Source organism: Astatotilapia calliptera, chromosome 15 (genome assembly GCF_900246225.1).
Source record: "Astatotilapia calliptera chromosome 15, fAstCal1.2, whole genome shotgun sequence".
Taxonomy (NCBI): Eukaryota; Metazoa; Chordata; class Actinopteri; order Cichliformes; family Cichlidae; genus Astatotilapia; species Astatotilapia calliptera.
The window spans coordinates 16,287,538-16,302,179 of record NC_039316.1 but is presented as its reverse complement, the minus strand read 5'-3'; the positions used below and the strand labels follow the sequence as shown (position 1 = coordinate 16,302,179).

General features: G+C 38.6%; 1 protein-coding gene across 5 annotated transcripts in view; it reads right to left on the bottom strand.

Moving 5' to 3' along the window:
- Positions 1-14,642, bottom strand: part of LOC113037141 (dystrobrevin beta-like) — a 43,539-nt gene that overhangs the window by 19,847 nt on the left and 9,050 nt on the right. For 4 of the 5 annotated variants that reach the window (XM_026193877.1, XM_026193882.1, XM_026193881.1 and 1 more), the window contains 8 exons: positions 9,161-9,252; positions 8,926-9,006; positions 8,450-8,663; positions 8,243-8,328; positions 6,095-6,249; positions 5,805-5,904; positions 4,137-4,303; positions 383-507 (listed from right to left, as the gene is read on the bottom strand). In XM_026193877.1, coding sequence (XP_026049662.1) covers positions 383-507; positions 4,137-4,303; positions 5,805-5,904; positions 6,095-6,249; positions 8,243-8,328; positions 8,450-8,663; positions 8,926-9,006; positions 9,161-9,251 — 1,019 coding nt within the window. In that variant the 5' untranslated portion in view covers position 9,252. Of the gene's footprint in view, positions 1-382; positions 508-4,136; positions 4,304-5,804; positions 5,905-6,094; positions 6,250-8,242; positions 8,329-8,449; positions 8,664-8,925; positions 9,007-9,160; positions 9,253-11,065; positions 11,135-14,642 lie in introns of all 5 variants that reach the window. The other variant, XM_026193878.1, reaches the window with a different exon arrangement.

The following is a 14,642-nucleotide window of genomic DNA, read 5'->3' as shown; positions in this document are numbered from 1 at the left end:
TTCATACAAAAGCAAATAAATATAGAAGCATATTATTATTATTATTATTTTAAATACTTTGATATTTTTGTTGGCACATGTAATGAAACTTATATACTTTGTTAGTTTTAGGCCTCCATACCTTGAAACTATCACTGTAGGTTAAATTAACATTCTAATGAGGTGAACTGAGTGACAGGATAATTGGCACCAAAGGGGACATAATAGAATAGAATAGAATAGAATAGAAGCTGAATCCTTTTGTGCCTCACTGAGTAAGACCGCACTGATCTGACAGGAATAACCTGCATTATTAAAAAGCAGTTGTTGAAAATTTCAGTAACATTTAGCTTTTTGATATTTGGTGTAATAAATGTGTGAGTGCTGGGAGGTCATATCGTACATTATGTTGGCGAGGTTAAGGGTCCTCTCGGGTTCTTCTGGGTAAATTGGGTGTGGCGGCTCCCTAGACGACACGCATCCCAGAGTCCTGCTCAGGGCTCGACCGATCTTTGTCGCCGGTGACTTCTACACACAAAAACAAACACACAAGCATCAGTTTATGAACCCACACTGCATGAATGCAGTAGATGTGTGAAGCCCGTTTTAAAGAATCAACTTTAGCACTTATCGAAAACAGAGATACCTGCTAATTACTGCTAACTAAACTGCAGCACAGACGTAGTGAACAGACTGCTGCCCTTTAGCTAATCACTCACTTGTATATATGTACTCCCAGTTTCCCTTTGTTCACTGCCAGATCACTTTCTATTCTTTCCATTTAAGGCTTCTAGTGATTTCCATTGTTGTTGATCCTTCTCATGTTTCTTGTTATTATCTGTTGTGTTCACTTGTTATCTTCTCATGTATTGCCCTTGTACTGGTTTTGAGTTTCTGTAGTCTCCCAGGATTTGTGTATTTCCTGTCTATGATCTCTGCCTTTCTGGGTTAAAGATCTGGATTTATGGGCATTTATTCTGACTCTCTGTGTCCTGCTTTTGGGTCCTTCTCTGTCAGCCCTTACGCCACTTTGGTGCAATTTCTAGACTACCACAGTGCAGCTGTGCAACTTATTTGACAGATAATTTAATGAATCTCAAGGACTTTACTGTACGTGTGCATATTTAACCCTTCAAACGCCATTTTTTAACCTGAAAATGCACTGACACTTAACTCCTGAGCACAAATCTTAAAATCAGGCATCTGTTTTCCCATGAACCACATTCAGGTTGCTGCTGTTGGGTGTCTTTGTTAAAAATAAAGAAAGAAAAGGACATATACTGAGAATAAAATGAAGCACAAAGCCCAGTCCTACAGAAAATCACATGTAAATATATGTAAAGCCTGAGCTACAATGAGTATATAATGTTACATGATGACAGGCAGGAGCTGCACTAGTTAGAGGCTTTAGACCTAAAACTGAAACATTAACAAGAAAAATTATGCCAAAGACTTACTGATGAATAATTCAACAACTATATCTTCTTCTATTAATACATAATTTCTTCATTAAAACATTTATTCCTTCAGGCTAGAGCAACTTTTATTTAAATTATCCGATTCACTTCAAATAAATACATCATGCCTGAGTATGAAGCTATAAATATTTGGGTATGTATACACTTGCATTTAGCTACTGACCCTTTGCCCACAATTATCAAGGTGTGTTTACAATGTGTGCTTTTATTTTTGAAACCAATTACATTTCCCAGGAGGCTATGTGACTGGTTCAGGTTGTTTTATACCAGAATGAGGGTAGAGCGAGTACGGCTAGAACAGGGGAACAGTTTTAACACCTCAAATAACTTAAAAAAAAAACAAAACAATTTTTCTTTGCACGTGTATACAAGCATCATCTTTGATTTTGAGAAATTCATAGCAGGTGAAGTGTGCACCTGAATGTTTCTTTCAAATTGAATAGATCATTGTGTTTGTATCACTGAACTTAGAGCCTGGCAACTCCATATTCAAATTCCTTTTCCCACTAACCCTCTAACTACGTCTCCAAACTGCTCAACCTGAGCTGTCCCTCCGCTGTACTCATTTTCAATCGCGGTCACTCCAAATGAAAACCTGAACATCTTCAGCTCTGCTTCTTTATCAGTGCCACCATCTCCAAACCCTACATCGGATCAAGTCTCACTACCACCTTGTAAACCTTTCCTCTTCTTTTTGCTGCTATTATTCTGTCACACTCATGTTTTTACCCTGCCTGGACTTTTTCCTTCACCTCTCTTATGCACTGTCCATGTCTTTAGATGTTTGACCCCAGGTATTTAAACTCATCAACCTTCACTATTTCTACTAATTGCACATTCACCTTTTCCACCTGTCTCGCTCTCATTCACACATATTTCATTCCTCTTCTCTCCAAAGCATACCTCCACCTCTCCACCTGCTTCCTACTCTCACTACAGGTCGAAATGTTGTCTGCAAACATCATAGCCTGCAAACAACAAAGGGCTCAGAGTCGATAGCCAATGTAGTCCACTCCCACCCTGAACCCATCTGTCCCTCCGGTCTCACCACCGTCTCGGCTGTCCTCATCCATGTCCTGCATCATCCTCGTCCCTCTCTGGCACTCCCGACTTCCTCACGTAGTACCATTTATTAACAATTTACATATTTAATAAATAATTGACAGGACACTGAGTGGTCTCGATTGCGATATGTCAATTATGATACACGATGGATTCAAGCTCCAAAGAATACCAATGCTCTAATGGACGCCACAATTACATTTGTGCCCACTGTGAATTTTAATGTTTTAAAATGCTATTGTTATGTAGTTGTAGCCTCCAGTGTTATTATGTTGTTGTGGCAGGGGTGTGGTCTCTGGCTCTGCTGCAGTGGAGGGGTGGTACGGTAATCTCATAGGGTGGTGCTGGGAGGTTGGAGGGGACAGGTGAGAGGGATTGCAACTAATGAGCTCTCCCCCTTATTAGTGTCTGGAACCGGGAAGGAGTGGTGTGTGTAGTGTGGGAAGGCACTGGAAAGCTGGCTTCCCAGTTGAACACAAGGTGTCGAAGTAGTGGAAGACACTGTTTTTCAAAATAAAGGTGCTACGACTGACACTCAAACACTGTGTGGGTCCTGATCATTTCACAGTTGTTTTAAATATTTCTCAAGAGGGAAAAAAATATAAATATAATGAAATACAATAATTTTGTTTTTGTAGTCATTTGCAACTATTTTACAAATGATCTGTTTTTTGTTTTTTTTAACTGTTGCTCAATAAATGAAATTATTCACTGAAATTAAATATTTTTGCTCAATGTTTTTCAGCCAACTGTGGAAAACATTAAGTACTATTAGATTATTCTGTTATCATATGTTACCTTATATATGTAATCAAAGTAGTTGAATTAGAATACTGCTGTAGATCACATTATACCCTTTAATATAGAGTGTGTGAGCTGTATGTAGTGTAGTTCTCATTATACTTTTGAGTTAACAGAACATATTCACATATTAGTTCATTAGATAAATGTGCATCACTCTGTATCCTTGATCTGCTGGGAATGTGTTACACTGTTTTCTTGACATGCTTAATTGTTGAATCATGAAGAGAAGGTTGTAAGCAGGAGACTCTGTGTCTAAAGACAGGGGAGATAGATAGACCACATTCCACACCCCCACCTTACAGAAAGCAGAGAAACAACTGCCGAGGTCATAACTTAGGCGCTGTAACAGAGAAAAAATGTGATGTTTTGGCTTTTACGACTAGCTGGGGGCCACTAGAGAGTATAAAAAGCTGAGCAACCCGTCACCATTTTGAGACATGTGCCTGACCCTCTGGTAGCATCTCTCCCGTCCGGACGTTGTAATGCTCTGACTGTTGAATTGTATGGAAATAAATGATTGTTGATTGAGCATTGATACACCGAGTATTGTCCCTCCTTCAGCCCAAAGATTCAAAGAATTGGGAGATTTCAACAGTACTTATAGGCATTACTTATTATTACTTTTACAGTGCGCAAGGAAAGGAAACATCACATGAATTATAACTTGTTTTCATTCATTAGCTTATGTGCAGTAATGGAAAGAGGTAAAAAAAAAAAAAAAGTGTCCCCGTTGTACTACAAATGAGTCCAGATGCGCCTCCGCACAGCGAGAGCCCCCTGCTGTGATGGATGAGTAACCGCTCCGTGACTCACCCAGGAAGAGTGCTCCTTCATCTGATGCTTGTTGCTGTGCGAGCCGCTGGTGTTGCCACGCCAGAAGCAGTTCTGGCAGAGCTGGTAACCGCGGCAACGGAGGCAGCGATAGCGGAAGCCCGTCATGCCGTTGCTCCGACAGTAAGAGCACGAGACGGGATGATAGACTGAGAGAGGGGAACAAAAAAAGCATGAGATTGAGAAAGAGAGAGCACACTGTACAGTGGTTTTTATTTTCATATAATCAGTTATTACCACAATAAAATCCATTTTACATCCAAGACCTGACTTTACAAAGAGTGCACAATATCTAAAGGCACGATAAAAACATAAGGGATGACAAAGGGTTCTTTGCACAGTGGAGTGGAGTGGAACACAGTGTTTTTCTGTTCCCATGCACTGATGTGAATCACCAGCCAAATCTGTGGCTAATTAACTTTCTGGATACAGAACATTGATTGGCACTAACAAAATTACCCTTTTTTTAAACAAAAATACTGTTTCCACTTGAGGCAAGTAGCAGCACTTTTTAGCACAATTCTATTTTTAATTTGTACAAACATCTGAGGAGAGATGAGGGTGAAACAGGGGACACATTTAGCATAATTCTATATTTTTGGCTATTTCCCCTCCAGTATTTAGCTATCTTAGTTTGTTCACACGGTCAGGCAAAAGGTGAAACGCGATGTAAACTCAAAAGGTTTGAATGAATTCTGATAAAACTGAGTCTAGAGTTGAGTGGAGTCGTGTTAGGAATCCATTAGATTTCGTCTTACAACCACCAAACAAAAAAACCCTTATAGCTTAGAAACTATGGTTCTTACAAATGTAGCGTTTATGGTCAACATATAGAAAGTAGCATATAAAGATTTGACCTCTTCTTCAAAGTCAATCGATTGATTTAAAGGTTAAAATGATAATAATGCTATACAGAGCTATTTAAACCCTTTTGACAACATGTATTGTACTTTAAGAGGCTTGTAGTGCAGTAAAAGTACAGTACATATAGGGAATGACATATGGAGATTCTAAATATTAGGTTACTTTGGACCTCTAACCTCAAATAAGGTCAAATTCCATAAAATGTATTTTTTAAATTATGCTTAAAAGTTGCCTACCTTTATTTATATTGGCACCATGTGTGAGATGATATACTGGTTTAAGGGGGACTCAAAATACCCCATTATCATTTGCATCTAAATATTATGTCACATATGACCTCTGACCTCACTTTTGCGTTTCTGTAAAAGTCTTTCTTTCAAAATGACCTCAAAATATTGTGTAATCATGTTTTTAAAGGAAGTATTATAAAGAGAAAGAGAATAATGTGCCTAGTTAGTTAAAAATATGCAGCAGAATAATATTGTATAATAAGCTCAAGTTCTTCATTTCCAGTTACTTACAAATCAGTGCCTATTATCTATTACCTATTCCGACATATTATATATATAATAAAAATAAACGTGTCATTCCACCATTATCTGACTTTTACTGCACAACAAACCTCTTAAAGTATGTTTAAAAACAGAAAATAAAATAAATATATGTAAAATGTAATACTGTTCTGTTAAATGTAAATACTGCCTTGGTGAAGGGTTGCAAGTAAATTTCTGCTAATAAACCAGGTCTGCTGTTAGAAAGTTTGCATTATATCGACAGTGTCTGTACCATGCTCCACATTGGCCAGGCGGTGCATCAGAGGCAGCCAAATGAGACACTGAGGAGGGTCGGCCACGATGTCCAGGAACATGTTGAGCATCACTCTCTTCTACAAAATAAGAGCAAGACTGTTTATGAACACAGAACCAACACAGAGGCTGTTTCATCCTTCAACCAGTTAAAATGAGTATGAGTGTTTGTTTGTGTGTGTGTGTGTGTGTGTGTGTGTGTGTGTGTGTGTGTGTGTGTGTGTGTGTGTGTGTGTGTGTGTGTGTGTGTGTGTGTGTGTGTGTGTTTACCTGTTGGGGGAAGCAGGAGCGTGCTAAGGTTTGTGTGTAGCCAAAGGAAGGCCCTTCATATACGGCAGTGGGCAGCTTGAGAGCCTCCCTCAGAAATTGATCAAACTTGGATAGTACCAATACACCGTTGGAGTCAGATACCTGAGAAAACACATCTACACACACACGCGTGTGCACACAAATACACACAAAATGAAGAAGGCAGCTTAAAATACTACATGTCCAAACCCCAGTGCCTCCCTTAACCTTGACTTTAACCAGTAAGTGTGGCAGATTAAACCAGTGAGTGTCATAAAAGCCAGACTCTCTCAGCTGAGTTTTTGTTTAACTTTGGAGCTTTTTAATTTAATCTTAAATCTAATTTAATTTTTAAAGCATTTTTGAGACTTCAAAACTTCTTGAGTACAGGTGCACATGATATTTTCAGGGGGTTTTTTTTTTTTCTTTTTTCTATTGCCCACTCCATGTAATTCGAGTCTGTGACATGGACAATTTTCATAGTGTGAAGGTAAAATTGGTCATGGCTTCATTAAATTTACTAAAGTTCTTTAAAAAAAATCAAATCAGCTGAGTTTGATTAGGTTAGCAGGTACATTTTTGGAAATTTGACTGACCCTAACGCAAGTGAAGGTAAATAAGCATAAGCAAACAGCAGCACTGATATTTCTCGTCCACCAGGTGGCGCATATGCAACATATAAACAGAATAAAAGATTTCCTGTAAAAAACAAATATAACTACAGGTAAATTGTACCAAAGCTTGTACTAAAATGCTTTAGGCCACATCAAGGATATGCTTTTTACAACTTAATAAAGTTTTCTGAAAGTTTAGTGAACCATCCACTTAGCAAAAACAAGTGCAATCACCAGTCTGTGCACTCACAATACGAAGATGAACATCTGCATGAATTAACCACCTTACTTTGATGTGTTGTGACAGACCACAGGTAACACCTTTGTCAGTGATCCAGATCTCCAATTTGGATAAAATTAACATTTTGGACAACCACTCTTATCATGCAATACTTGTTGGCACAAACTGATGCAGTTTTTTTTTGTTGTTTTTTTTTTTTCATTTTAAGAAACCTTCTCCACCCCTGTTTTAGGATTTCATCATAATATAAAAAACTCCAATTTATAAACAAAAAAAAAGTATTGTGTTAAACTTTAACATGACTGTGTGCACCACAGCCTGAAGAAAACCTAGATAAAATTCAATCAGCAATCAGGTCGACCTCTCACAGTGAACATCATTTGCTACAATGACAGTTTGCAGCTGGAAATAAGATTAGAACGATCCAAATCATTCAGAAAGTAAATGGGTATCGACTCTATATACTCTGCTGTTCCTCTTTTTTAAATCTTTGAATTCAGGTGTTTTCAGTCCCACTGCTGTAAGTGTATTAAAAAAAAAAGAGCTCATTAAATTTGAGCATGGTACTATAATAGGATGCCACTGTTGTAACAAACCTGTTTTTAATCCCTCCTCAAAGTGGCATCCTTGCAAAGTGAAAATGTTTAAGATGCACAGCACCTCAGTTATAAAGTGTCAAACCACTTGTGGTTTATGGTGCATAAAAGTAACCAAGGCTCTCCCGACTCTGCAGAGCTCCAAACCTCCTCTGTCATTAACATCAGCACAGGAACTGTGCACCAGGAGCTTCATGGTATGGGTCACCATGGCCAAACACACAGTTCCACTGTACAAACTGGCAGATTAAACCACAATAAGTGATCAGGTTTATGCAGAGCAGATGTACCCTTTATCCATCAATATCACATCTGTGTTCTGATTCGTCTCATATTGCTCTGCCTCTCTTTCCCTCAGTCTCTATTTTACAGGGTTTTTGTATAGTTTGAATTTTTATTTGTTCGCTTGTTTTAATATGTCAGTGACTTCCCCCCACGGTTTTCTAGGTTTTCATGTCATGGGCTGTACAAAAGAAACTGAGTTGACTCATATGTAGCACATGGCAGGAAATAGCAAGCACACTGAGTGACGTTCACACTACTATAAATACTGTGGTTTAAGCAAACACACATGTGCTCCTCAGTCACTAACAATAAACACACCAAACTATTACTGCAGATTGGAGTAATAATTATGATAATGATTCGTGTCTGTTGTGATGTATCGACTGGTACTCACAGCGGAGTTTATCCACCAGCTTCCCTCCACACAGAGTGGCCAGCATCGCCTTTACAGAGAAAACTGTCAGACGGCTGTCCGGCTCACTACGGCACAAACAAAAGCATGTGTGATGACGTTTGTGAAACTATGACAAAGACACTCATTTAAAGGCAACAACAGGATGTGGATGGCCACATCTCACTGTTGCCACTTCCTAATCATTACCACTCGATGGCAGCCAGTAAGAACTCGACCAGCAGGACGGTGCTCTGCTGCGGGTTGATGGTGTGTGTGGTGGGCAGGCGTTTGCTGAGCTGGTTGAACAGAGAGGACACGAGGTTCTCCAGTCTGGTCACAGAGATGCCAGCGTTCAGCTCTACTGCGTTTAGACCCGCATCCCGCACCGCTTCGATCACATTGTAAATGTCAATGAGATGCACTGGAAGAAGAGGAAGGAAGTCAAAGTATTTAAATTCTTTTTAACTTTAAGAATCTTATCGTTTGATAGGTGTTGAAAGATGTGCAATGCTTCACTATTTACAATAAAAAGTAAGATTTTGATCAAATTTTTCTGCACTCATTTTATTATTATAATAATATGTCACAATGTAAAAATTTTCCCTTTTACATCAGCCTAAACTGACACATGAGTATTTTAATAACGCATCTTTCTGTTGTAAACGAGGCCAGTTCTGACTCACAGTTGCATCTCTTCTGTATAAATCTGAGCTTGCAGGCTGTTCGATATGTTGACAGATAAATGGCATCAAAGTTCTGCTCCCCTGTCAAAAGAAGAAACACAGCATCAGTAATTAGCTCTCCTCAGTCTCAGTGCAACTAGTGTGATCTATTTAAGAAGGTATATTTATTTTTAAGGAAGCGTTGACATGGTTGAAGAAACATTTAGGAGTTAAACGAAGGCTCAAACTCGCTCACCGAGCTCCAGGAAAATCCGCCTCTCCTCTGCTTGCGCCGTTGCTGGAGCTCTCCTCCCTCTGTCTCTCTGCCCCCCCTCCTCCATCACCATCCTGCACAATACACACAAAACATTACAATAAATGCTCAGTACACAAAAAGGGTTATAAAGGGTTTAAGTTTTAAACAACAAAGAGCTACAAAATCGGGTAACTCACAAGAAAAACGAGATAATTAGCTAAAAGAAAATCTACATGAATAGCTAATGAGGCTTGTTTCTGCTACTGAAAAAAGAAAAACACATTTTGCCATCTGCAAGTAAAAATTTCAACTTGACAACTCCAAATTAATTGCCCAATTTTTAGTAAGTAAATTTGAGTAAAAACTGATTTAATATTCTGAAATTTTGACAGACTGCAAAGAAAATATTTCTTTTCAGTGGACTTCTGGCCAGGTGTTTCTGCTATTCATGCCCTGGAGCATTTCAAATAAATAATCTGACAATATATCTTAATATATGGTAAAGACCCAGAAGTTTGTGCAACTATTGAGCTTATTAATAGCCCGTCAATAATACACAGATATCTGTGTCAATGTAATGCACCTGTACATGTTTAACATACATGTTTAACATATACAGGTGATGCTGACATCACGGTGTCTTGCAAAAACATGAATGGGCGGATTTTTAAGAACCATTTCTAAAGATCAGAAATTGCGTCTTTACACTCTTTACACCAATTATCTCTTTTTTTTAAAAGATCATGTTGATACATTTAATGGACTTAAAAACTAAATTAATTTAAATTAACTGCTACAGTGTATCAGAGTGCTCTCAAAGCTCTTATTTCTGATTTCCATTGATGTTCTTTCTTCTGCGTTTTGAGTTTATGTGAATTGGTTTGAACTCCGCACATTTCTATATATGGTCTTCACAGAAAAACATTAAACAAAACAACATCATCAGGGTTCTTTTTTGTATTAGACCTGTTAGAAAACTAAGTCTACAGGAAACAACTGGTTTAATATAACGAAATACTGTAACTTTACTGTGTACACATGCAGACTCATGCAGACACTCCCAGCTGCAAACAAAAACTAGAGCCAGACAGTCAAGTTCAGGGCCACCAGAGGATGAGCTGAGAGCTCGGTAAATAAACTTAATAACGAGAGCAGCTGATGAAACCTGAGCTGTAGGCTGGCACTGAACAAGGACAATTAAACAAGGATTAAACAAGGATACAGAGGGAAGAGCGAGGAAGAGAGGGAAAGAAAGAAACAAAGAAATTAAACAAAAAGAACAAAAGACATGAGGACGTAAAAAGGAAATAAAATAAGGTGAAAGAAAGAAAGAAGTTGTCAGGTAACAAAGAAATCACCAGAGGTCAGGGTCACCATGGCAACAGTTACACTACACCACAAAAGTGAATCACACACAAATATTTGCATTCCCTGTTCAAATGTGACACACACACACACACACACACACACATTCCAGAGAGGATTTGAAAGCTTCCCAGGAGACTTCATGCTTCATTCAGACAAAAGAAGGATCCCTCCTTCCAGTTAGTCTCTCACACACATTTACATGTTTATGCAGCAGTTAAAACTTGCTGTTTCAGTGCTACTTCTGTCTCACACAGACTCAGACAGGCTGATATAAGTTAGTCAAGTATATGTGTAACTTGCAGCCCTTGTAAGACACTGCCGTCTTTACAAGTCTGTTAAAGTGACAACATTCTGTCATATAGTGTTTGAGTGATACCAAACATTTCAGCTTAATGAGGTCAGAGCTTTCACAAGTAATCCCCATGAGCCAAAAGCTGCTCTAAACCCTCCTTTTCTCTGCTCTTAGCTGTGTATGAGGTGAGTGAGAGGGCATAACCTTTAATAGGGTTATCTCAGATTCACAGAAACCACACCCACCTGCTGATCAAACCTTCTGTTTACAAGGTGCAACCAATCAGAAGGAAGTTTTCCAAAAGGGAAGATGATCTTTAAAAAAAGAAAAAAAAAAAGAGGTGCTAGTGTAAGATAAATAAGAATTACTTTCAGACTGTGAGTCATGCAAAGCTACTCGAGCAGATTAAAAAAACAGAACAAAAATGAAAATAGGCAGAACCGTTCCTCGCTCCTATCTCTACTAATTCTGGACACCAAAACTGGGGCTGGCCCTCTTTGTGGCGTTGACAAATTTTTAAAGCATTTTAGTGCAATGTCTATGGGCTCACAAAATGACCATACCCTGGATAATCATCCTTAGTCACAAGGGGTCACCAAATCAGGTAGCTCTGCATGTTTGAGTTGGCAGATTTTTAATGCCAGATACATTTCCTGACCCAACCCCAAAGAGTCCCAGGATCAAACTATGGGTCTTACACTTGTTACACCATACTGTAAACCACTACACTCTGGAACAACTTCATTAATACGACCTAAAACTAGTGACAAAGCCCACAAGTCGTGAGGAAATTATTTACGAGGGCCTGAGAGTGAGGAACCTAAAGGCTTTTTTTACCCTGTAAACTTCTATACAAACAGACCTATTTTTCTCTGCAACCACAGGAGTCGCCCCCTGCTGGCCATAAAAAAGAATGCAGGTTTTAAGGGACCGCATTAGCTTCAGACTCTGTGGCTACATCCCTTTTTACAAATTTCATAAAGTCAATGGATGCATGCGACAGCAGAGTGTAGTTTGTGGAGATCACATGGTCCCAGAACAAACAGATGAAGCTATTAAACGTGTTCAGTAAAATCTGGAAAATCACAAATAAATGCATTAACAAGCTGACTCATGCCTTCACCTGATTTGGGGCCTGAGGAGCCATTCAAAGTAAGCAATTTTGTTTTGGCATCTGTTCCTACTTTGATAGAAAGAGGGTAGACCTTTATAATTTTGTTTACTACTGCATGACAAATGCACTAAATCCCCAGGCGGTCCAACTGTGTATTTTGTCCAACCAAGAGTGAAATTACAAAGTTATTTAGTGTCCAATCACATGTAAGAATGTGCGACCATTAAATTTTAAGCATCTCTGCTTGTAAAATGACTGTTAATTGACTCTCAAAGTAGCATATGTTTAATTAACCTCTTAATTTACCTCAGAAATATCTTTAGCTTCCAATATCCAAGGGCAAGGCGCCTGAATCGGTGGCTGTTGAGGGTAAATTAAAAGTTTAATGACTTCACTGAACAGATTTTTTTTTTCACTGGTCACAGGCATGAGCCAAAAACAGAACTGTGACTGTTTCCAAAAGTCTCACCAGCTCCTCAGTTACCACAGTGGACTCTCCTGGTGAGTAAACTGTTATTTCCAGCCTGGCCTTGGTGATAACTACACCCTGTCTGTCTGTCTGTCTGTCTGCATGTATAAAGCTGACACAGAGGAACATTTGGTCTGAGCTGTGCTTCCTAATTTAACTCTAAAACCTTTAAATCATCATAGATATAATTATGCTTCCCACAATTAACCAAAACTATGCAAAAAAAGGATAAAAATAGCTTAGCTGTTGTTTTCCTAATCACTAGTTCAGAGTACAAAGTTAAGTCACAGGGAATCCACTCAGATTTATTTAAAACGAAACTCTGATATCAAACAAACTTTCACCCAGGTCACTGAACTCGTGTACTCGCAGCTGCCTAAATAAGCCCGACATCATAAAATAAAGGCTGAATTAAATACAGTAGGCTGGTGGGTGAAACAGTTCCAGCACTATTTGTGTCAGGACCCCTTTAGTCAAAACAGGACTGCTATTTCCACCTGCAGTGATTTATATTTCATGGCATGGCTCTGTTTTCGGACCTTCCCACCCTTCTATGTGCATGCATGTGGAGAGTAGCAGCATCAGTAACAGAAACTATGACGTTGCTTCAGGCAGAAATAGCATGAAATGGAGGTCACAGGTCACCTCTGGTTTAAAGGGGAACTATTATGCTTTCCTTCATTTTCTGTCAGCCAATATTATTATTACAAGAGCATTATTCTAAACAGTGACTAATGCAAAGGTACTGAAGTGCTAATTTATGGGCTAACACTATCAGATTCAGCTGTGAGAGGTGTGGTGGAAGATAGAGGATCCAAATGCAGTGGTAGGCAGAGGTTGAACATAAAGTTAAGACTCTATTGCTTAAAATGAACAACTGTCAGTCCAGAAACAAAAAGAGGCACTAGGAAGCACTGGGAAAAACAGTAGGAACAGCACAGCTAAGTGGGACAACTCAAAAAAGGGCCAGTGGAAATGATCACAACAAATACACAAGGTGATGAGGGAAGAGGAAACAAGAGGGGAACACGGCTAAAGCTAATCACAGAAAAATCAGACAAAGGAAGTAAACAAAATGGCAAAATAAAACAGGAAATAAACAAGTGGAACATCACAGAGACTTGACACAAAAGGGTTGAACACGAGGGAAAATGTAATATACAAAACTAGGTACCAAAAACAAAGAAGCTAAAGTCATGGTGGATTACTGCTGAAGTGGTCTGTTTGCAAAATAAAAGTGTCTTTACAGTAAATACCTGTATTACTGATTTGTAAAGCTAAGTGTTGACTAACAGAGTAGGGGCTCTCATTACCTTACTTTGTATACTTGAACTCCTAAAGTACAGGGGGCGAGAACTTAAAAGAGAAGAGACCTGGAGAGTATTTACAGCGGCTCCTTTTCTGTGTGGGTGGAGATGCACATTGGTGTTGCACCCTGGTGTTTTATTAGCGCTAACATTTGCTGAGCTTTATGGAAACAAACACATTACTCTGAGCACACACTCTGTATCCTAGTGGTGATGTATGTTGCTAGGACTCTCCGATGACCCAAAGAAGAAATACTCACTACTGTCAGGCTTCATAGACATGGCACAGACAGTCCCAAAAGGGAGCCTTGCTCAGTGCAGGGATCAAACTGCTGACAGCCTCTACCTCCTCAGCCCTGACTCACCGCCAGTTATCTTTATTGGTAGTTGGAGATCAAAGTATAGGAGTAAACAACATAGAATAGTCCCAGAAGTCAAGTAATATTCCTACAGAACCCCATCGAACCTTACAACATTTTAAATTTACCTCATAATTCTCACCACACCATCAGTTTTGGTTTCCTTGAGACCTCTCTCTTATTATCCTTGATTTTATCATCAACAAAACTGATGTTTTCCCGCTAACAGAGACCTGGTTAAATTCTGATGACAATTCCACTGAGGACCAAAGTTGATTGGTTCTTTTGACATGACATCACTATTGCCATTTAAATCCCTCTTAAACACATATTTTTATTATTTCCATATCCTTACATAATTTTTATTAATCTTTTTCTTTTAATTATGTTATATTTGCTTTTTATTCACTTGTTTTACATTTTTTATGTTATTTTAATTAATTTTATTCCTATTTCCTTTTTTATCGCCTCTTAAGTGTTTATTTTCCTGTTTGTTTCCTGCTTTCTTCTAAAGCACTTATTTTTGAAAGGTGGAATAAAGATGAACTTCATTACTATTATCACCATTATATG